Raw genomic sequence first — 25393 nt, forward strand, 5'->3', positions numbered from 1 at the left:
GCCTGCGTCCCAATCAGAGAAGAGGCTAATGCCTTCAATTAGCATAGCCTGCATCCCAATCAGAGAAGAGGCTAATGCCATCCATTAGCATAGCCTGCATCCTTAATCAGAGAAGAGGCTAATGCCTTCCATTAGCATAGCCTGCATCTCAATCACAGAAGAGGCTAATGCCTTCCATTAGCATAGCCTGCATCCCAATCAGAGAAGAGGCTAATGCCTGCTACTAGCATAGCCTGCATCCTTAATCAGAGAAGAGGCTAATGCCTTCCATTAGCATAGCCTGCATCCCAATCAGAGAAGAGGTTAATGCCTGCTACTAGCATAGCCTGCATCCTTAATCAGAGAAGAGGCTAATGCCTTCCATTAGCATAGCCTGCATCCTTAATCAGAGAAGAGGAGAATGCCTGCCATTAGCATAGCCTGCATCCTTAATCAGAGAAGAGGCTAATGCCTTCCATTAGCATAGCCTGCATCCCAATCAGAGAAGAGGCTAATGCCTTCCATTAGCATAGCCTGCATCCCAATCAGAGAAGAGGCTAATGCCTTCCATTAGCATAGCCTGCATCCCAATCAGAGAAGAGGCTAATGCCTTCCATTAGCATAGCCTGCATCTCAATCAGAGAAGAGGCTAATGCCTTCCATTAGCATAGCCTGCATCCCAATCAGAGAAGAGGCTAATGCCTGCTACTAGCATAGCCTGCATCCTTAATCAGAGAAGAGGCTAATGCCTTCCATTAGTGTAGCCTGCATCCCAATCAGAGAAGAGGCTAATGCCTTCCATTAGCATAGCCTGCATCCCAATCAGAGAAGAGATTAATGCCTGCCATTAGTATAGCCTGCATCCCAAATGGCCCCCGATTCATTATATAGTGCACTTCTTATGACCAGAGCTCTATAAAGGGAAAGTGTACTATTTAGTATGCAGCCAGAGGCATTTCAACCCTCTTTGGACATGTCCCTTAATTCACCTAGTGGAGAGGAGATTATAATGTGTTATAATGGTCTCTTAATGAATGCTACGTTGCATCGTTTGTGGGGAATATGTTCTGTGTCTCCCGAATACATAATTAGACCAGTATCTAACCTGACTATTTGTCTTTTTTTCACCAAACTTTTCACTTAAAACCAAGGACATGGAAACATGTTTTGTTGATTCCACATTGAATTCAAGTTTAGTTGACAACTCAACCAAATGTAAATCAAAACTAGACGTTGAAATAGCGTCTGTTCCCAGTGGGTGTGTCTACAGTGTCATAATGGTGGGTGTGTCTACAGTGTCATAATGGGTGGGTGTGTCTACAGTGAAATAATGGGGTTGTATGTTAGTCACATTGTAAATGACGTCTGTTCCCAGTGGGTGTGTCTACAGTGTCATAATGGGGTTGTATGTTAGTCACATTGTAAATGACGTCTGTTCCCAGTGGGTGTGTCTACAGTGTCATAATGGGGTTGTATGTTAGTCACATTGTAAATAACGTCTGTTCCCAGTGGGTGTGTCTACAGTGTAATAATGGGTGGGTGTGTCTACAGTGTCATAATGGGTGGGTGTGTCTACAGTGTAATAATGGGGTTGTATGTTAGTCACATTGTAAATGACGTCTGTTCCCAGTGGGTGTGTCTACAGTGTAATAATGGGGTTATATGTTAGTCACATTGTAAATGACGTCTGTTCCCAGTTGGTGTGTCTACAGTGTAATAATGGGGTTATATGTTAGTCACATTGTAAATGACGTCTGTTCCCAGTGGGTGTGTCTACAGTGTAATAATGGGGTCATATGTTAGTCACATTGTAAATGACGTCTGTTCCCAGTGGGTGTGTCTACAGTGTAATAATGGGGTTATATGTTAGTCACATTGTAAAGTCTGGTAAAGAATAAATCACACCTGGGTTTAAATACTATTTGAAATCTTTCAAATGAAAACAGCGTTTGCTAAGCTGGTCTGGAGAGCCAAATGGGCGGGGTTTGTACTTGTGTGACTATTGTCCTGGCTCCATTGCAACAGATGAGTTCAATCAAGCCCAGCAAAAGTGTTTGAATTGGTTTCAAATAGTATTGGTACACAGCTCTGGATGAATGTCTCCACAAGAGGTGCCTAAACCGCCGCAATACAGAAGTGTATTAATTTGCATGAATAAATAATGATCATAGTTCTATTCTTCCTTCCAGACAGGAAGGTAGTGTAGGTTTGTGGTTGACTGGGAAATGAAATACCACTGAGACTGCTGCTACATTATTCAACAAGATGTAAGCAATCTGTGTAGTGTGTGTCGCTCTCTTACTCTCTCTCTCTCTCTCTCTCTCTCTCTCTCTCTCTCTCTCTCTCTCTCTCTCTCTCTCCTCTCTCTCTCTCTCTCTCTCCCTCTCTCTCTCTCTCTCTCTGTCTGTGTATGTGTATGAATGTGTGTGTAGTGTATTGTGGTAGCACTGCAGCCTGAAAGTAAGGATTAAAGAAGCAGTAACCAAGCAGTGGTCAGGACCGAGGACAGCGGTCAGGACTGAGGACAGCGGTCAGGACCGAGGACAGCGGTCAGGCCCGAGGACAGCGGTCAGGATCAAGGACAGCGGTCAGGATCAAGGACATTGGTCAGGTCCAAGGACAGAGGTCAGGGCCGAGGACAGCGGTCAGGACCGAGGACCGCGGTCAGGACCGAGGACAGCAGTCAGGACCGAGGACAGCGGTCAGGACCGAGGACAGTGGTCAGGACCGAGGACAGTGGTCAGGACCAAAACATAGGAGTTAGTTAGTTTCCTCTTTTAGGTGTACTTTGTGGTCCTGGTAAAATGTATGGCAGAAGATGTAAATCAAAACGACTGTTGGTTTTCTTCCACTTGGAAGCAGAGTGAAGGAGATGACTGTAATATCTCTGACATCTCCTACGTTAACAACAGTCAGAGATGGCTATATATCTGTTCATTCTGTCTATCTGCGTCATTATCCATTAGCAACTCAGTATTATTTTAACCAGAAGACACTGAAAGTGAAATCCATCGGTCTATTCACGTAACAGACAGTTTGTTCTTTCAGCTTTTACAACATTGTGTGAAGAGAAAGTATTTATGTCAGTGATAGACTCTGTGATACGAATGTCTTTCTGTTTCTGTCAGGGAAAGACGTATTTAAGATAAAAGTAGCATGAAAGTGGGTGAGATTTTAAAGGAATGCTTGGTTTGCTCCAGTGTGTATAAATGCTTCTTCCACATAAGGTCTGTGTCCCAAATGGCAGCCTATTTTCTATACAAGTTACTGCATTTGACCAGAGCCCAATGGGATACCCTATGGGCCCTGGTAAAAAGTAGTGCACTACACAGGGAATAGGGTGCCACTCAGGACACGCACAAAGTCATCTAAGATGCACTTAGGAGGAACCATAATTAAGAGACCATTTTCTCTCATCACAAAGAGTCTCTGGTGAGGTTATGATTCATCCTGACTTTCTAGGGCCCACTTTTTCTTCACGTTTCAAGTGCACGCGTCCCAAATGGCACCCTATTCTCTAAATAGTACACTACTTTTGAACAGGGCTCATAGGGCTCTAGTCAAAAGTAATGCAGTATGTAAGGAATAGGGTAGGGAATAGGTTGCCATTTGGGACACAGTCCTTCTAACATGAGTATCATTAGGATCTACAGGTATGTGTAATTATATGTGACCTTGGCTTTGGTTGACGGATTTAAAACATGAGAACCCATCAAGGTTTTATCAAGTGTGGTATGTGGAGAGGTATCTGAGGAACTCCAATGGAGATGTTTTGTATTGTGCATTTGTTTATATCCTGCTGCTGAAATATTGACTGTTTCTTTCAACGTGACTCACAACCCCACAGAAATGCAAAATATATAGGTTACAAAATGAATGGGATGCCATTACAACCAATAGCATCCAAATATGCTGAGAATCTCCATTCCAACTTCCCTCTGAGATCTGACAGTGCTGTGTGTAGCCGAACAATCCACACTGTTTCTATTGGAATACAGGACCTAGATCTGTGTTAGGAGGGTTCTATCCACACGGTTTCTATTGGAATACTGGACCTAGATCTGTGTTAGGAGGGTTCTACCCACACGGTTTCTATTGGAATACAGGACCTCGATCTGTGTTAGGAGGGTTCTATTGGAATACTGGACCTAGATCTGTGTTAGGAGGGTTCTATTGGAATACTGGACCTAGATCTGTGTTAGGGGGTTCTATTGGAATACAGGACCTCAATCTGTGTTAGGAGGGTTCTATCCACACGGTTTCTATTGGAATACAGGACCTCAATCTGTGTTAGGAGGGTTCTATCCACACGGTTTCTATTGGAATACTGGACCTAGATCTGTGTTAGGAGGGTTCTATCCACACGGTTTCTATTGGAATACAGGACCTCAATCTGTGTTAGGAGGGTTCTATTGGAATACTGGACCTCAATCTGTGTTAGGAGGGTTCTATCCACACGGTTTCTATTGGAATACAGGACCTAGATCTGTGTTAGGAGGGTTCTATTGGAATACTGGACCTCAATCTGTGTTAGGAGGGTTCTATCCACACGGTTTCTATTGGAATACTGGACCCAGATCTGTGTTAGGAGGGTTCTATCCACACGGTTTCTATTGGAATACAGGACCTAGATCTGTGTTAGGAGGGTTCTATCCACACGGTTTCTATTGGAATACTGGACCTAGATCTGTGTTAGGAGGGTTCTATCCACAAGGTTTCTATTGGAATACTGGACCTCAATCTGTGTTAGGAGGGTTCTACCCACACGGTTTCTATTGGAATACTGGACCTCAATCTGTGTTAGGAGGGTTCTATTAACACGGTTTCTATTGGAATACTGGACCTAGATCTGTGTTAGGAGGGTTCTATCCACACGGTTTCTATTGGAATACTGGACCTCGATCTGTGTTAGGGGGGTTCTATTGGAATACTGGACCTAGATCTGTGTTAGGGGGGTTCTATCCACACGGTTTCTATTGGAATACTGGACCTAGATCTGTGTTATGGGGGTTCTATTGGAATACTGGATCTAGATCTGTGTTAGGAGGGTCCTATTTGAATACTGGACCTAGATCTGTGTTAGGAGGGTTCTATCCACAAGGTTTCTATTGGAATACTGGACCTCAATCTGTGTTAGGAGGGTTCTACCCACACGGTTTCTATTGGAATACTGGACCTCAATCTGTGTTAGGAGGGTTCTATTAACACGGTTTCTATTGGAATACTGGACCTAGATCTGTGTTAGGAGGGTTCTATCCACACGGTTTCTATTGGAATACTGGACCTCGATCTGTGTTAGGGGGGTTCTATTGGAATACTGGACCTAGATCTGTGTTAGGGGGGTTCTATTGGAATACTGGACCTAGATCTGTATTAGGAGGGTTCTATCCACAAGGTTTCTATTGGAATACTGGACCTAGATCTGTGTTATGGGGGTTCTATTGGAATACTGGATCTAGATCTGTGTTAGGAGGGTCCTATTTGAATACTGGACCTAGATCTGTGTTAGGAGGTTTCTATTGGAATACTGGACCTAGATCTGTGTTATGGGGGTTCTATTGGAATACTGGACCTAGATCTGTGTTAGGAGGGTCCTATTTTAGTACTGGACCTAGATCAGTTTTAGGAGGGTCCTATTGGAATACTGGACCTCAAACTGTGATAGGGGGGTTCTTTTGGAATACTGGACCTAGAGACTTGAGATTCATCCTATGGTTGACTCACCCTGACCACGGTTTCTACCCACTGAAGACATGGTTGATATTGGAACATCGGATGTGAGTGTTTTCTTAGGAGTTAATCACAAGCTAGGTTTTAAATAACCATATTGATTAGTGGTTGTTTGTTAGGCTAAGCCTCCATCCCCTCCTTCCTTCCTTCCTTCCTTCCTTCCTCCCCTCCCTCCTTCCCCTCCCCTCCCCTCCACGCATAATTTATCCCAGATTACTGATGGATGGAGGGGGAATTGACATGGGGAGTCAGCAGCAGCAACATTTTGTTTATTCACACATGGACGATTGATCGTTGAACATCGATTGGATAATTGTTATTTTCACCCAGCTGGGTGGCTGGGTTGTGGAGAAAAATAAGGCTGTGGGACTCCCATCCCAGGCCTGTGGGCTGTGAGAATAGATCTGTCTGTGGTTCTTACCCAAGTTCCCAGTCATCAGATAGGCGTTGTGGAAGTCCTTCATGCCCAGGCCAACGATGTGGATGAATTCCTCGATGACCTGCATCAGCTCCACTGCACCTGGATAGATCTAGAGAGACGACAACAGCATTACAGTTAACTAGTGAGAGGTGTGGACAACAGTACAGTTAACTAGTGAGAGATGAGGACAACAGTACAGTTAACTAGTGAGAGATGAGGACAACAGTACAGTTAACTAGTGAGAGATGTGGACAACAGTACAGTTAACTAGTGAGAGATGAGGACAACAGTACAGTTAACTAGTGAGAGATGAGGACAACATTACAGTTAACTAGTGAGAGATGACAACAACATTTCAGTTAACTAGTTAGAGATGAGGACAACAGTACAGTTAACTAGTTAGAGATGTGGACAACAGTACAGTTAACTAGTGAGAGATGAGGACAACAGTACAGTTAACTAGTGAGAGATGAGGACAACATTACAGTAGTGAGAGATGAGGACAACAGTACAGTTAACTAGTGAGAGATGAGGACAACAGTACAGTTAACTAGTGAGAGATGTGGACAACAGTACAGTTAACTAGTGAGAGATGAGGACAACAGTACAGTTAACTAGTGAGAGATGAGGCCAACAGTACAGTTAACTAGTGAGAGATGAGGACAACAGTACAGTTAACTAGTGAGAGATGAGGACAACAGTACAGTTAACTAGTGAGAGATGAGGACAATAGTACAGTTAACTAGTGAGAGATGAGGACAACAGTACAGTTAACTAGTGAGAGGTGAGGACAACAGTACAGTTAACTAGTGAGAGATGAGGACAACAGTACAGTTAACTAGTGAGAGATGAGGACAACAGTACAGTTAACTAGTGAGAGGTGAGGACAACAGTACAGTTAACTAGTGAGAGATGAGGACAACAGTACAGTTAACTAGTGAGAGATGAGGACAACAGTACAGTTAACTAGTTAGAGATGAGGACAACAGTACAGTTAACTAGTGCCGTATCAGTGCAGCCGTTACATAGGTCAAAACCACATCTCAAATGTCCCCCACATTTCCTATATACTGTAGTCTGCTTGACCAGGGCCCACAGGGCACTAGGAAATACAATGCCATTTGGGACAAAGAACTAGACGTGGGACGAGAGGCGAGAAACTTCACAGTTATCTTATTACTGCAACATCAGTGCTGCCAATACATGTACACAGCATTAGTCAATAGTGTTATACCAGCATTCCTCTTGGAACTGTCTCCTGGGAGAGAGGGAGTGTGGTGTGGAAAACGTAGAGGCGTTATGTGAGGGATAGAAGCAAACAGAATGTCACAGGGTTATGTGAAGACAGCTTCTAACAGACCGTTTACTTTGACTGATTTTACTTGTCCAACATGAACCACAACAATCTAAAAATGTTCATCTTTCACTCATCAGACATCTCACCTCTGACCAGGACATGGCTACTAGCTACTAGATTCTGGTACCCTTTAAAAGGGGACAGACCAGGACATGGCTACTAGCTACTAGATTCTGGTACCCTTTAAAAGGGGACAGACCAGGACATGGCTACTAGATACTAGATTCTGGTACCCTTTAAAAGGGGACAGACCAGGACATGGCTACTAGCTACTAGATTCTGGTACCCTTTAAAAGGGGACAGACCAGGACATGGCTACTAGCTACTAGATTCTGGTACCCTTTAAAAGGGGACAGACCAGGACATGGCTACTAGCTACTAGACAATAAATATATTTTTGTTATTATTTATTCACACGTTGTCTCCCTTTATGTTACGGACTTCGAGCTGGTGTTGTGACACCTTTTAAAAAAATAATAATTTTACCTTTATTTAACTAGGCAATTCAGTTAAGAACAAATTCTTATTTACAATGATGGCCTAGGAACAGTGGGTTAACTGGCCTAGGAACAGTGGGTTAACTGGCCTAGGAACAGTGGGTTAACTGGCCTAGGAACAGTGAGTTAACTGGCCTAGGAACAGTGGGTTAACTGGCCTAGGAACAGTGGGTTAACTGGCCTAGGAACAGTGGGTTACCTGGCCTAAGAAAAGTGGGTTACCTGGCCTAGGAACAGTGGGTTAACTGCCTTGTTCAGAGGAAGAACGACACATTTTTACCTTGTCAGCTCTGGAATTCGATCTTGCAAACTTCTAGGACATGGCTACTAGTCCAACGCTTTAACCACTAGGCTACACCAGGACATGGCTACTAGTCCAACGCTCGAACAACTAGGCTACACCAGGACATGGCTACTAGTCCAACGCTCTAACAACTAGGCTACACCAGGACATGGTTACTAGTCCAACGCTCTAACCACTAGGCTACACCAGGACATGGTTACTAGATACTGGTAACCTTTAAAAGGGGACAGACCAGGACATGGTTACTAGATACTGGTAACCTTTAAAAGGGGACAGACCAGGACATGGTTACTAGCTACTAGATACTGGTACTCTTTAAAAGGGGACAGAGCAGGACATGGCTACTAGATACTGGTACTCTTTAAAAGGGGACAGACCAGGACATGGTTACTAGATACTGGTAACCTTTAAAAGGGGACAGACCAGGACATGGTTACTAGATACTGGTACTCTTTAAAAGGGGACAGACCAGGACATGGCTACTAGATACTGGTACTCTTTAAAAGGGGACAGACCAGGACATGGTTACTAGATACTGGTAACCTTTAAAAGGGGACAGACCAGGACATGGTTACTAGATACTGGTAACCTTTAGAAGGTAACAGACCAGGACATGGTTACTAGATACTGGTAACCTTTAAAAGGGGACAGACCAGGACATGGTTACTAGCTACTGGTAACCTTTAGAAGGTAACAGACCAGGACATGGCTACTAGATACTGGTAACCTTTAAAAGGGGACAGACCAGGACATGGTTACTAGATACTGGTAACCTTTAAAAGGGGACAGACCAAGACATGGTTACTAGCTACTAGATACTGGTACTCTTTAAAAGGGGACAGACCAGGACATGGCTACTAGATGCTGGTACTCTTTAAAAGGGGACAGACCAGGACATGGCTACTAGATACTGGTAACCTTTAAAAGGGGACAGACCAGGACATGGTTACTAGATACTGGTAACCTTTAAAAGGGGACAGACCAGGACATGGTTACTAGATACTGGTACTCTTTAAAAGGGGACAGACCAGGACATGGTTACTAGATACTGGTAACCTTTAAAAGGGGACAGACCAGGACATGGTTACTAGCTACTAGATACTGGTACTCTTTAAAAGGGGACAGACCAGGACATGGCTACTAGATACTGGTAACCTTTAAAAGGGGACAGACCAGGACATGGCTACTAGATACTGGTAACCTTTAAAAGGGGACAGACCAGGACATGGCTACTAGCTACTAGATTCTGGTACCCTTTAAAAGGGGACAGACCAGGACATGGCTACTAGCTACTAGATTCTGGTACCCTTTAAAAGGGGACAGACCAGGACATGGCTACTAGCTACTAGACAATAAATATATTTTTGTTATTATTTATTCACACGTTGTCTCCCTTTATGTTACGGACTTCGAGCTGGTGTTGTGACACCTTTTAAAAAAATAATAATTTTACCTTTATTTAACTAGGCAATTCAGTTAAGAACAAATTCTTATTTACAATGATGGCCTAGGAACAGTGGGTTAACTGGCCTAGGAACAGTGGGTTAACTGGCCTAGGAACAGTGGGTTAACTGGCCTAGGAACAGTGAGTTAACTGGCCTAGGAACAGTGGGTTAACTGGCCTAGGAACAGTGGGTTAACTGGCCTAGGAACAGTGGGTTACCTGGCCTAAGAAAAGTGGGTTACCTGGCCTAGGAACAGTGGGTTAACTGCCTTGTTCAGAGGAAGAACGACACATTTTTACCTTGTCAGCTCTGGAATTCGATCTTGCAAACTTCTAGGACATGGCTACTAGTCCAACGCTTTAACCACTAGGCTACACCAGGACATGGCTACTAGTCCAACGCTCGAACAACTAGGCTACACCAGGACATGGCTACTAGTCCAACGCTCTAACAACTAGGCTACACCAGGACATGGTTACTAGTCCAACGCTCTAACCACTAGGCTACACCAGGACATGGTTACTAGATACTGGTAACCTTTAAAAGGGGACAGACCAGGACATGGTTACTAGATACTGGTAACCTTTAAAAGGGGACAGACCAGGACATGGTTACTAGATACTGGTAACCTTTAAAAGGGGACAGACCAGGACATGGTTACTAGCTACTAGATACTGGTACTCTTTAAAAGGGGACAGACCAGGACATGGCTACTAGATACTGGTAACCTTTAAAAGGGGACAGACCAGGACATTGCTACTAGATACTGGTAACCTTTAAAAGGGGACAGACCAGGACATGGTTACTAGATACTGGTAACCTTTAAAAGGGGACAGACCAGGACATGGTTACTAGATACTGGTACTCTTTAAAAGGGGACAGACCAGGACATGGCTACTAGATACTGGTACTCTTTAAAAGGGGACAGACCAGGACATGGTTACTAGATACTGGTAACCTTTAAAAGGGGACAGACCAGGACATGGTTACTAGATACTGGTAACCTTTAGAAGGTAACAGACCAGGACATGGTTACTAGATACTGGTAACCTTTAAAAGGGGACAGACCAGGACATGGTTACTAGCTACTGGTAACCTTTAGAAGGTAACAGACCAGGACATGGCTACTAGATACTGGTAACCTTTAAAAGGGGACAGACCAGGACATGGTTACTAGATACTGGTAACCTTTAAAAGGGGACAGACCAAGACATGGTTACTAGCTACTAGATACTGGTACTCTTTAAAAGGGGACAGACCAGGACATGGCTACTAGATGCTGGTACTCTTTAAAAGGGGACAGACCAGGACATGGCTACTAGATACTGGTAACCTTTAAAAGGGGACAGACCAGGACATGGTTACTAGATACTGGTAACCTTTAAAAGGGGACAGACCAGGACATGGTTACTAGATACTGGTACTCTTTAAAAGGGGACAGACCAGGACATGGTTACTAGATACTGGTAACCTTTAAAAGGGGACAGACCAGGACATGGTTACTAGCTACTAGATACTGGTACTCTTTAAAAGGGGACAGACCAGGACATGGCTACTAGATACTGGTAACCTTTAAAAGGGGACAGACCAGGACATGGCTACTAGATACTGGTAACCTTTAAAAGGGGACAGACCAGGACATGGTTACTAGATGCTGGTACTCTTTAAAAGGGGACAGACCAGGACATGGTTACTAGATACTGGTAACCTTTAAAAGGGGACAGACCAGGACATGGTTACTAGATACTAGATACTGGTACTCTTTAAAAGGGGACAGACCAGGACATGGTTACTAGATACTGGTAACCTTTAGAAGGGGACAGACCAGGACATGGTTACTAGATACTGGTAACCTTTAGAAGGTAACAGACCAGGACATGGTTACTAGATACTGGTAACCTTTAACAGGGGACAGACCAGGACATGGCTACTAGATACTGGTAACCTTTAAAAGGGGACAGACCAGGACATGGCTACTAGATACTGGTAACCTTTAAAAGGGGACAGACCAGGACATGGTTACTAGATGCTGGTACTCTTTAAAAGGGGACAGACCAGGACATGGTTACTAGATACTGGTAACCTTTAAAAGGGGACAGACCAGGACATGGTTACTAGCTACTAGATACTGGTACTCTTTAAAAGGAGACAGACCAGGACATGGCTACTAGATACTGGTAACCTTTAAAAGGGGACAGACCAGGACATGGCTACTAGATACTGGTAACCTTTAAAAGGGGACAGACCAGGACATGGTTACTAGATACTGGTAACCTTTAAAAGGGGACAGACCAGGACATGGTTACTAGATACTGGTACTCTTTAAAAGGGGACAGACCAGGACATGGCTACTAGATACTGGTACTCTTTAAAAGGGGACAGACCAGGACATGGTTACTAGATACTGGTAACCTTTAAAAGGGGACAGACCAGGACATGGTTACTAGATACTGGTAACCTTTAGAAGGTAACAGACCAGGACATGGTTACTAGATACTGGTAACCTTTAAAAGGGGACAGACCAGGACATGGTTACTAGATACTGGTAACCTTTAGAAGGTAACAGACCAGGACATGGTTACTAGCTACTGGTAACCTTTAACAGGGGACAGACTAGGACATGGTTACTAGATACTGGTAACCTTTAACAGGGGACAGACCAGGACATGGTTACTAGCTACTAGATACTGGTAACCTTTAACAGGGGACAGACCAGGACATGGTTACTAGATACTGGTAACCTTTAGAAGGTAACAGACCAGGACATGGTTACTAGATACTGGTAACCTTTAAAAGGGGACAGACCAGGACATGGTTACTAGCTACTGGTAACCTTTAGAAGGTAACAGACCAGGACATGGCTACTAGATACTGGTAACCTTTAGAAGGTAACAGACCAGGACATGGTTACTAGATACTGGTAACCTTTAAAAGGGGACAGACCAGGACATGGTTACTAGATACTGGTAACCTTTAAAAGGGGACAGACCAGGACATGGCTACTAGATACTGGTAACCTTTAAAAGGGGACAGACCAGGACATGGTTACTAGATACTGGTAACCTTTAAAAGGGGACAGACCAGGACATGGCTACTAGATCCTGGTAACCTTTAGAAGGTAACAGACCAGGACATGGCTACTAGATACTGGTAACCTTTAAAAGGGGAGAGACCAGGACATGGCTACTTGCTAGTAGGTACTAGTACCTTTTAAAAGGGGGCATTGTCTAATGCCTACTAAAAGTGATTGCACAGGTCAGGACATTTTTCAAAATTAGACATCTGTCAGTACATGTATTGATCTATGCATTATCCGACAGTGAACCTTTGAGACAGACACCCTGACACAGCAGGACATGGCTAGTAGATAGACACTGCCCTTTAGAAGCACACTGTCTAGTGACCACTGGAGAGCTAGAGACTACCCTTTAAAAGGACACTGCTTAGTGACCACTGGAGAGTGATTGCTCAAGACAGGGCAGTGTGTCTGTCCTTAGGGACCTGCCATCAGTGTCAGAGAGAATGCAAAGGAAGCATTCAGGACCATGGATAGAGACAGAGCAACACACTCACGCAAGCACACCTGTCTCCTCCCAGCTGATACACATTAAGACACACAAATCCGATCGTTGACCTTGAAGAGAACGGCCCACTATCCTGGCAGACCTGAATCTAGCAGAGAGGGATCAGCTGTAATCAGAGGGGACTTGATTTTGGGGGCAGACATTTTGTGTGATTTGAGTGAGGCAGACTGTTAATGCGCTGATGATGATGATATCAATATATCAATATATATATATTGTTCTTTGTATTTTCCTTAAGATGTACCAAATGGATCTATTCTAATTTAATCAGCAATTCAAACAGTGTTAAAATGGTACTTGAAAACAATTAGATTTATCAGGAAGGAAAAGCCCCATTATGACAGTAGCTGTCCTAGACATGGACACAGAATAGCAGCATGTGAGTTAGCTATAGCTCTACTCTACAGACAAGACAATGACATGTCTTAGTCCGGAGAGGAGCTCTGAGTGGCATCCCATAATGAACACCTCCTGATACAATCACACACACACACTCACACATATACTTACTGACACGTGCACGCACCCATACAGACGGAGATGCACTCATCCCCACGTACGTAAACACACACACACACACACACACACACAGACACACACACACACACACACACACACACACACACACACACACACACACACACACACACACACACACACACACACACACACACACACACACACACACACACACACGTGTCTGTCTGACTAGTTAGCTGACTAGCTGGCTGAAAGCACATTTCTCCTCCCCCTCCTGCCTATGTGACCCATAGCGCAGGCCCTCTCTGGATGAACGGGGTAAAGGCTGCAGTGGAGGTGGATTCAAAGAGAAGCACCAGATCATCCTCTTCATGCTCACACCACAGCAACAAGGTCTTTCTGCTTTCCCTTAGCAACAGACACACATACACACTGAGTGTACAAAACAACACCTTCCTAATATTGAGTTGAACCCCCATTTTGCCCTCAGAAGAGACTAAATTCGTTGGGGCATAGACTCTACAAGGTGTCGAAAGCGTTCTACAGGGATGCTGGCCCATGTTGACTCTTGTTGAATTCTTCCCACAGTTGTGTCAAGTTGGCTGGATGTCCTTTGGGTGGTGGACCATTTGTGATACACAGGGGAAACTGTTGAGCGTGAAAAACACAGCAGCACTGAAATTCTTGACACAAACGTCTGGCTCCTACTCCCGTACCCCGTTCAAAGGCACTTCAAACTTTTGTCTGGCCCATTCAACCTATGAATGGAACACAATCCACGCCTCAAGGCTTAAAAATCATTATTCAACCGGTCTCCTCCCCTTCATCTACACTGATTGAAGTGGATTTAACAAGTGAAATCAATAAGGGATCATGTCTTTCACCTGGATTCACCTGGTCAGTCTATGTCATGGAAAGAGCAGGTGTTCTTAATGTTTTGTACACTCAGTGTATTTCTGTGCTTGACAGCAACTGAACTACAACTCCCATCCTCTCCACAGCATTGACACATCTTATTTGCCTTTATTTAACCAGGTAAGTAATTGAGAACACATTCTCATTCACAATAATGACCTGACCAAGACGGAGATATAAAACACAGCAAAGCAGACAATTACAGACAAAGCAGACAACTCTTGACCATTGCCATTCCACAGCCATTCCTCAGCCATTCCTCAGCCATTCCACAGCCATTCCACAGCCATTCCACAGCCATTCCACAGCCATTCCTCAGCCATTCCACAGCCATTCCTCAGCCATTCCTCAGCCATTCCTCAGCCATTCCTCAGCCATTCCACAGCCATTCCTCAGCCATTCCTCAGCCATTCCTCAGCCATTCCTCAGCCATTCCACAGCCATTCCACAGCCATTCCTCAGCCATTCCTCAGCCATTCCTCAGCCATTCCTCAGCCATTCCTACTGCCAAAAACAACAGACATACAGCTGATATTTTCATCTCTACAACAACAGACATGCAGCTCATCCTCCGTTTCCTCAGAAACAGTGAATACTCGGCAGCATCCATCCACACTCATCATAGCCATTCCTGTACTACAAATAACAGGATTTGAAGTTCATTGCTTCTGTCTAGCTTTTAGAACACCAACACATTGTCTAGTTGTAAAATAATGCATAAAAACACATCTGTCCAAAATCCATCTTTTACCCTGATCCTTTAGATGACAGATGGCTGTCATATCAGCTCATGGTCTGGTGAAGATGAACTACACATTGGCCAAAGAAGAACTCTTTATACCTAAATAGACTTGGCCTGAATCGCACATTCTTAAACACCAGGCAGCCAATCCTTAGACCGACACACATCCACACAAACACACTCCCTCCTTAGGCAGACCGAGGGCTCTGTTCCTCAGCCAGTGAACTAATGAACCTTGTCTCCATCCTCCTCTGGGTTCCTAATCAGACAGACAGATTTCCGGTCTGCCTTCTGTGTGTGTTTGTGTGTGTGTGTGTGTGTGTGTGTGTGTGTGTGTGTGTGTGTGTGTGTGTGTGTGTGTGTGTGTGTGTGTGTGTGTGTGTGTGTGTGTGTGTGTGTGTGTGTGTGTGTGTGTGTGTAATTTCTGCAGTGGAGATGAGATTTGAATGAGATATGAAGTAGCATGCCAGAAAGAAATGGTTGTAGAAGGAAGGCTGTATGTCTGATGAGGAGCCAAGAGGAAGGATGTCTTTCTGATGAGGAGCCCAGAGGAAGGCTGTATGTCTGATGAGGAGCCCAGAGGAAGGCTGTATGTCTGATGAGGAGCCCAGAGGAAGGATGTGTGTCTGATTAGGAGCCCAGAGGAAGGATGTGTGTCTGATGAGGAGCCCAGAGGAAGGCTGTATGTCTGATGAGGAGCCCAGAGGAAGATGTATATCTGATGAGCAGCCCAGAAGAAGGCTGTATGTCTGATGAGGAGCCCAGAGGAAGGATGTGTGTCTGATGAGGAGCCCAGAAGAAGGCTGTATGTCTGATGAGGAGCCCAGAGGAAGGATGTGTGTCTGATGAGGAGCCCAGAGGAAGGATGTGTGTCTGATGAGGAGCCCAGAGGAAGATGTAGATAAGGTTCAAATCAAATCAAAGTGTATTGGTTAAGTACACATATTTGCAGGTGTTATAGCAGGCGCAGTGAAATGCTCATGTTACCAGCTCCAACAGTGCAGGACAATTTCTACAGTTCAAATACAGTCAAATACACAAATAATCAATGATCCAAACAATAAATCAAGAAATGACAATGAGTGAGAATGTGTCAGAATCCAGAATATAAATACATGGTGTGTATAGACAGTATAGAATGTGTCAGAATCCAGAATATAAATACATGGTGTGTATAGACAGTATAGAATGTGTCAGAATCCAAATTTTAAATACATGGTGTGTATAGACAGTATAAAATGTGTCAGAATCCAAATTTTAAATACATGGTGTGTATAGACAGTATAGAATCTGGAAAATAATCTGGTATGTACAGTAGTAGGTATATTAGGATAAGCTATGTGGAGAATATTGTAGAGACATACACATTGAGTATATAAATAGATTATGAGGTGACCAGCGTTCAATGACTCTATATACTGTACATGGGGGGTTAGTCTCAAGGTGCAGGGCAGAGTACAGGGCAGGTAGCTGATCAACAGTCTGATGGCCTGGAGATAGAAGCCATTTTCAGTCATTCGGTCCCAGCTTTGATGCACCTGTACCGGCTCTGTCTGCTAGATGGTAGCAGGGTGAACAGACCGTGACTTCATCAGTTTACTGGGTGACAGACAGGGAATAGGAGGGTGTTTAAAAATGGACAGTTAGGCAGAGAGAATTCTTAGCCAGCTGTACCTCCATGGTCTTTTTCTTTCTGATTATCTCATCTCAACTACCCGCCTCTTACCCAAACTCTAACCCTCTGCAGGTTGAGAGACAGAGGATAGAAGGGTGTTAGGTAGAGAGAGTTCTTGGCCAGCTGTACCTTCATGGTCTTTGTCTTTCTGATTATCTCATCTCAACTACCCACCTCTGACTCAAACTCTAACCTCTGCAGGCTGACAAGATGGCGCTGCAGTGAATAGCAACTGTTTTACAGGCTCCTGACCAATTCTGCTGTTTTTTGTTTGTGTTTTTTTTTCTTCGCTGATCTTACAACTAAAAAAATCATAATGTGTCCGCCATCCCCCAGACTCGAAAGAGTAAGCGACGGCAGAGAAGAGGCAGACCAGTCGGTATCCTGACAAAACTACGTTGGCGAGGAAATAAACCGCCTTTTATTGAGGAACGTACCCGGAGAACAACCTGGAAGAGCTCCGCGCGAGACTATCCTATCAGCGGGGCCTGAAGAACTGTAAAACTCTCTGTTTCTCTGAGACATGGTTGAACAAGGACATGGATAATATACATCTATCTGACGTCTCCATGCATCGTCTAGAGAGGACATGGATAATATACATCTATCTGACGTCTCCATGCATCGTCTAGAGAGGACATGGATAATATACATCTATCTGACGTCTCCATGCATCGTCTAGAGAGGACATGGATAATATACATCTATCTGACGTCTCCATGCATCGTCTAGAGAGGACATGGATAATATACATCTATCTGACGTCTCCATGCATCGTCTAGAGAGGACGTGGATAATATACATCTATCTGATGTCTCCATGCATCGTCTAGAGTGGACGTGGATAATATACATCTATCTGACGTCTCCATGCATCGTCTAGAGTGGACGTGGATAATATACATCTATCTGACGTCTCCATGCATCATCTAGAGAGGACATGGATAATATACATCTATCTGACGTCTCCATGCATCATCTAGAGAGGACATGGATAATATACATCTATCTGACGTCTCCATGCATCGTCTAGAGAGGACATGGATAATATACATCTATCTGACGTCTCCATGCATCGTCTAGAGAGGACGGGGATAATATACATCTATCTGACGTCTCCATGCATCGTCTAGAGAGGACATGGATAATATACATCTATCTGACGTCTCCATGCATCGTCTAGAGAGGACGGGGATAATATACATCTATCTGACGTCTCCATGCATCGTCTAGAGAGGACATGGATAATATACATCTATCTGACGTCTCCATGCATCGTCTAGAGAGGACGGGGATAATATACATCTATCTGACGTCTCCATGCATCGTCTAGAGAGGACATGGATAATATACATCTATCTGACGTCTCCATGCATCGTCTAGAGAGGACATGGATAATATACATCTATCTGACGTCTCCATGCATCGTCTAGAGAGGTCATGGATAATATACATCTATCTGACGTCTCCATGCATCGTCTAGAGAGGACATGGATAATATACATCGATCTGACGTCTCCATGCATCGTCTAGAGAGGTCATGGATAATATACATCTATCTGACGTCTCCATGCATCGTCTAGAGAGGACATGGATAATATACATCGATCTGACGTCTCCATGCATCGTCTAGAGAGGACATGGATAATATACATCTATCTGACGTCTCCATGCATCGTCTAAAGAGGACGGGGGAAGAAGCGGGAGGAGTGGCTCTTTGTTAACAACAACTTGTGTGTGATCTCTAATGTTAAAGGAAGTTTGGGGTTTTCTCTCGCCTGAGTTAGAATACTTCATGATAAGCTGCAGACTATTTACCAAGATTGTTTTCATATACATGGTTCATAGCTGTCTATTTACCACCACAAACCGCTGCTTGCACTAACACTACGCTCAACGAGCTGTATAGGACTATAAGCAAATCAAAAAGTGCACATCCAGAGTTGGCGCATCTCGTGGCCGGTGATTTTAATGCAGGGAAACAGAAATCTGTTTTCACTAAAATGTTACCAGCATGTCGCCTGCATGTCACCTGCATGTCACCTGCATGTCACCTGCATGTCACCTGCATGTCACCTGTGCAACTAGAGGCGACGAAGCCCTTGATCACCTTGATGCACAGAAATGCTTACAAGGCAGTCCCTCGCCCTCCCTTTGGCAAATCTGACCATAACTTTAACCTCCTAATTCCTTCTTACAAGTAAAAACTCAAACAGGAAGTACCAGTGACACACTCAATAGGTAAGTGGTCTGATGAAGCAGACGTTAAGTTACAGAACTGTTTTGCTAGCACAGACTGGAATATGTTCCGCGATTCATCCCATGGCATTGAGGAGTTTACCACATCAGTCACTGGCTTAATTAATAAGTGCATTGACGGCTTCTTCTCCACAGTGACTGTGCGCACATGTCCTAACCAGAAGCCATTAATTACAGGCAACATCCGCACGAGTTTAAGGCCAGAGCTGCCACTTTCAAGAAGCGGGACACTAATCTGGACGCTTTCTGTTCCTCCACACCTATAGGCAGAAACTTAAACAGGAAGCACTTGTGGCAAGAACTGTTCAACGTTGGTTTGACCAATCAGAATCTATGTTTTAAGATTGTTTTGATCACGCGGTGTGGGAAATGGTACACTGACTCTGTGACTGAGTTCATCAGGAAGTGCATAGAGGATGTTGTTCCCACTGTGAAAATGATACCCAAACCAGAAACTGTGGATAGATGGCAGCATATGTGCAAAACTGAAAGCGTGAACCACCACTTTTAACCATGGCAAGGTGACGTGGACGTCTACAAACAGCTATGCCCTCCGTAAGGAAAACAAAGAGACAAAACGACAGGGACAAAGTGGAGTCGCAATTCATCTGCTCAGACACGAGACATATTGAGCAGAGACTCCAGACAGTTAAGGATTAAAAAGTGAAATCAAGCCACGTTCTGCACACCGACGCCTCGCTCCCGGATAAGCAAGTGGGGATAACAGACTGGGATATGGAGAGATTGATTATGTCCGTAAACACTCCAGCCAGCTGGTCTGCACATGCTCTGAGGACGCGGCTAGGGATGCCATCAGGGCCGGCAGCCTTGAGAGGGTTAACACGCTTAAATGACTAACTCACGTTGGCCACGGAGAACGACAGCAACCAGTTCTTGTGAACGGAGGCGCCCTGTGTCGGCAGCTCGATGCGGGCGAGGAAGGTGCCCTCCAAGAGCATCACTAAGCTCAGGTCCCTGGGACTGAACCCCTCCCACTGCAAATGGATCCTGAACTTCCTGAGGAGCCCCCAGGTGGTGAGGGTAGGCAACAACACATCCGCCACACGGACCCAAACATGGGGTTTCTTCAGGGATGCATGCTTAGTCCCCTCCTGTACTCCCTGTTCACCCATGACTGCGTGGCCATGCAAGACTCCAACACACCATCATTAAGTTTGCTGGCGACACGACGACATGTCAGTAGTAGGCCTGATCACCGATGACGATGAGACAGCCTATAGGGAGCAGGTAATTGACCTGGCAGTGTGGTGCCAAGACAACATCTCCCTCAACGTTGGCAAGACAAAGGAGTTGGTTATGGTCTACAGGAAATGGAGGACCGACACACCACAATCTAAAGGAAAAGGGGCTGTAGTGGAGCAGGTTGAGAGCTTCAAGTTCCTCTGTGTCCACAGCACTAAGTAATTACCATGGTCCAAACACACTAACACAGTCGTGAAGAAGGCATGACAATGTGAGTGTGTGTGTGTGTGTGTGTGTGTGTGTGTGTGTGTGTGTGTGTGTGTGTGTGTGTGTGTGTGTGTGTGTGTGTGTGTGTGTGTGTGTGTGTGTGTGTGTGTGTGTGTGTGTGTGTGTGTGTGTCGTAGACCAGACAGACAAAAGTCAGAAACTGCAGTGAGGACCACCAATTAGTACTTGTAGACAGAGACAGAAAGACTGGGTCGATAGAGGGAAGACTGCCTGCTGTTCTCTTTCTCTCTTTCTTATTCATTTAGCAGACACCCTTATCCAGAGTGACTTACAGGAGCCATTAGGCTTAAGTGCCTTGCTCAGTAAATATATTTGTTGTTGGCTCTGGATTCAAACCAGCAACCTTTCGGCTACTGGCCCAATGCTCTTAACTGCTAGGCTTCATACTTCTCTCTATCTTTCTTTCTCTCTCTCTCTCCATCTCATCCTCTATCCTTCCCTCTCTCCTTCTCTATCTCTCCTTCTCTCTCTCCTTCTCTATCTCTCATTCTCTATCTCTCCGTCTCTATCTCTCCTTCTCTATCTCTCGTTATCATCCTCTCTCTCTCTCGTTATCCTCTCTCTCTCTCTCTCTCTCTCTCCTTCTCTCTCTCCTTCTCTATCTCTCGTTCTCATCCTCTCTCTCTCTCGTTATCATCCTCTCTCTCTCTCTCTCTCTCCTTCTCTATCTCTCCTTCTCTATCTCTCGTTATCATCCTCTCTCTCTCTCTCTCTCTCTCTCTCTCTCTCCTTCTCTATCTCTCCTTCTCTCTCTCTCGTTATCATCCTCTCTCTCTCTCTCTCTCTCTCTCTCTCTCTCTCTCTCTCTCTCTCCTTCTCTATCTCTCTCTCTCTCTCTCTCTCTCTCTCTCCTTCTCCTTCTCTCTCTCTCTCTCTCTCTCTCTCTCTCTCTCTCTCCCTCTGTCTCTCTCTCTCTCTCTCTCTCTCTCCCTCTCCCTCTATCTCTCTCTCTCTCTCTCTCTCTCTCTCTCTCTCTTAACCACCACTAGGTGAATCAAAGAGAAACAGAGGAAGAAAAAGGAAGAAAAACACCAACCATCCAAAATACCCCCCCTCTCTTTCTCTTTCTCTTTCTTTTTCTTCTCTCTCTCTTTCTCTTTCTCTCTTTCTCTCTCTCTTTCTTTCTTTCTCTTTCTCTTTCTCTTTCTCTTTCTCTTTCTCTTTCTCTTTCTCTTTCTCTTTCTCTTTTCTCTCTCTCTCTCTCTCTCTCTTTCTTTCTCTTTCTCTCTCTCTCTCTCTCTTTCCTCCCTTCGCCCTCCTTTCCTTTCCTCTCTGGAAGGCAGTCATTTGGCACTGCAAGTTCACAAAAGCTGCGGATGTTCTTTGTAAATTAGTGGTCTGTGGAGATGCTGTCTCTGCCGGAGACAGGGCGGGTTCGTCTTAAAATAAAGTGGGAGTTTTTGAAGGAAGAGTGGCCACCTCTCAACCCTGAGAGGCTCATTCAGGATGACAGGAGAAGTGACAGGAGGAAAACCCACGCAGATAAAATCATAAAACCCCTGCCTGAGGTTGTACCCAGCATCCTTGATGAAAAACAAATACTTGACATCTGTATTTTTGTAGGATAAAGACGAGAGGACCTGACCAACACATTTCTGTTCCAGAATATGGTTAATGAATGTGAATAGAATTTATTTCTGTTCTGTATAAAATATGATTCCATTAGATGTTTTCTTGTTCAATCTACAGTCGGAAGTTTAGTCGGAAGTTTACATACACCTTAGCCAAATAAGTTTAAACTCAGTTTTTCACAATTCCTTACATTCAATCAGAGTAAAAATTCAGTTTTAGGATTTATGTTAAGAATGTGAAATGCCAGAATAATATTAGAGAGAATGATTTATTTCAGCTTTTATTTCACATTCCCAGTGGGTCAGAAGTTTACAAACACTCAATTAGTATTTGGTAGCATTGGCTTTGAATTGTTTAACTTGGGTCAAACATTTCGGGTAACCTTCCACAAGCTTCCCACAATAAGTTGGGTGAATTTTGGCCCATTCCTCCTGACAGAGCTGGTGTAACTGAGTCATGTTTGTAGGCCTCCTTGCTCGCACATGCTTTTCAGTTCTGCCCACAAATGTTCTATGGGTTTGAGGTCAGGGCTTTGTGATGGCCACTCCAATACCTTGACTTTGTTGTCCTTAATCCATTTTGTCACAACTTTGGAAGTATGCCTGGGGTCATCGTCCATTTGGAAGACCCATTTGCGACCAAGCTTTAACTTCTTGACTGATGTCTTGAGATGTTGCCTCAATAAATCTTCAATAGATTTCCATCCTCATGATGCCATCTATTTTGTGAGGTGCACCAGTCCCTCCTGCAGCAAAGCATCTCCACAACATGATGCTGCCACTCATGTGCTTCACGTTTGGGATGGTGTTCTTCAGCTTGGCCAAACAGTTCTATATTAGTTTCATCAGACCAGAGGACATTTCTCCAAAAAGTACAATATTTGTCACCATGTGCAGTTGCAAACTATAGTCTGGCTTTTTTATGGCGGATTTTGAGCAGTGGCTTCTTCCTTGCTGAGCGGCCTTTCATGTTATGTCGATATGGGACTCGTTTTACTGTTGATTTAGATACTTTTGTACCTGTTTCCTCCAGCATCTTCACAAGGTCCTTTGCTGTTGTTCTGGGATTGATTTGCACTTTTTACACCAAAGTATGTTCATGTCTAGGAGACAGAACGCGTCTCCTTGCTGAGTGGTATGATGGCTGCGTGGTATCATGGTGTTTATACTTGCGTACTATTGTTTGTACAGATGAACGTGGTACCTTCAGGCGTTTATAAATTGCTCCCAAGGATGAACCAGACTTGTGGAGGTCTACAATTGTTTTTCTGAGGTCTTGGCTGATTTCTTTTAATTTTCCCATGATGTCAAGCAAAGAGGCAATGAGTCTGAAGGTAGGCCTTGAAATACATCCACAGGTACACCTCCAATTGACTCAAATGATGTCAATTAGCCTATCAGAAGCTTCTAAAGCCATGACATCATTTTCTGGAATTGTGATACAGTGAATTACAAGTGAAATAATCTGTCTGTAAACAGTTGTTGGAAAAATGACTTGTGTCAAGCACAAAGTAGATGTCCTAACCGACTTGCCAAAACTATAGTTTGTTAACAAGACATTTGTGTAGTGGTTGAAAAACGCATTTTAATGACTCCAACCTAAGTGGATGTAAACTAGTTTTAATGACTCCAACCTAAGTGGATGTAAACTAGTTTTAATGACTCCAACCTAAGTGGATGTAAACTAGTTTTAATGACTCCAACCTAAGTGGATGTAAACTAGTTTTAATGACTCCAACCTAAGTGGATGTAAACTAGTTTTAATGACTCCAACCTAAGTGGATGTAAACTAGTTTTAATGACTCCAACCTAAGTGGATGTAAACTAGTTTTAATGACTACAACCTAAGTGGATGTAAACTAGTTTTAATGACTCCAACCTAAGTGGATGTAAACTAGTTTTAATGACTCCAACCTAAGTGGATGTAAACTAGTTTTAATGACTCCAACCTAAGTGGATGTAAACTAGTTTTAATGACTCCAACCTAAGTGGATGTAAACTAGTTTTAATGACTCCAACCTAAGTGGATGTAAACTAGTTTTAATGACTCCAACCTAAGTGGATGTAAACTAGTTTTAATGACTCCAACCTAAGTGGATGTAAACTAGTTTTAATGACTCCAACCTAAGTGGATGTAAACTAGTTTTAATGACTCCAACCTAAGTGGATGTAAACTAGTTTTAATGACTCCAACCTAAGTGGATGTAAACTAGTTTTAATGACTCCAACCTAAGTGGATGTAAACTTCCAACTTCACTGTATAAACTGTTGAATATGTTCTACTAACATGGGAGTCATGTAGCTGTTCTTACCTAGCAGGTATACTATACATGCAACATCCTTCTTTTGAACAGCACAGGCAGGCAGAAATATCCATTCTAGCAACAGCTATATCCCTCTGATGTGACTAAATAAAGATAAATACTCCTCAGGGGTTCTGTAATTATGAAATCCAGCATTTGAAATGACCTTTCCACCCTGACTGCTATGGAGTGACTGGGTTTCTAGGGAAGAAGAACAAACATCATAGAGAGACGTAATGAGTCGATGGGGGCTGGTCATCTCTTGTGGCTGTGCTCCCTGCTGCCACCGAGTGGACAGTGGTGGTATTATACCTCCAGATAGAGATACAGACACATCCCAACCCAGTGACACATTACACAACGTGACTAAATAAAAGTACTTCACGGCTGATCTAGGATCAGGAACAGGTACCGCCTGCTTACACAATTTTATGATCTAAAATAGCAACTCTGATCCTAGATCAGCACTCCTACTCTGAATAAGAACTCAGATCACAATGACCAGTTGAACCTGGCGATACAACTCAAGCTCAGTGCTGGTGAATGCTATAGTATTCAACTGTCTGTAACAGATTCTGAAAGAATAGCACACTCAACCACTTTAAGGTCATTCCATCATGTATCAAGCTCACTGCAGAATG

At 43.9% G+C, this 25393-nt stretch overlaps 1 protein-coding gene across 1 annotated transcript in view; it reads right to left on the reverse strand.

The window, feature by feature from the left end:
• Positions 1–25393, reverse strand: part of adgrb3 (adhesion G protein-coupled receptor B3) — a 396998-nt gene that overhangs the window by 169687 nt on the left and 201918 nt on the right. Inside the window, 1 exon segment of the mRNA XM_031813016.1 lies at positions 6131–6239. Coding sequence (XP_031668876.1) covers positions 6131–6239 — 109 coding nt within the window.

Source organism: Oncorhynchus kisutch, unplaced genomic scaffold, assembly GCF_002021735.2.
Source record: "Oncorhynchus kisutch isolate 150728-3 unplaced genomic scaffold, Okis_V2 Okis04b-Okis11a_hom, whole genome shotgun sequence".
Lineage (NCBI taxonomy): Eukaryota > Metazoa > Chordata > Actinopteri > Salmoniformes > Salmonidae > Oncorhynchus > Oncorhynchus kisutch.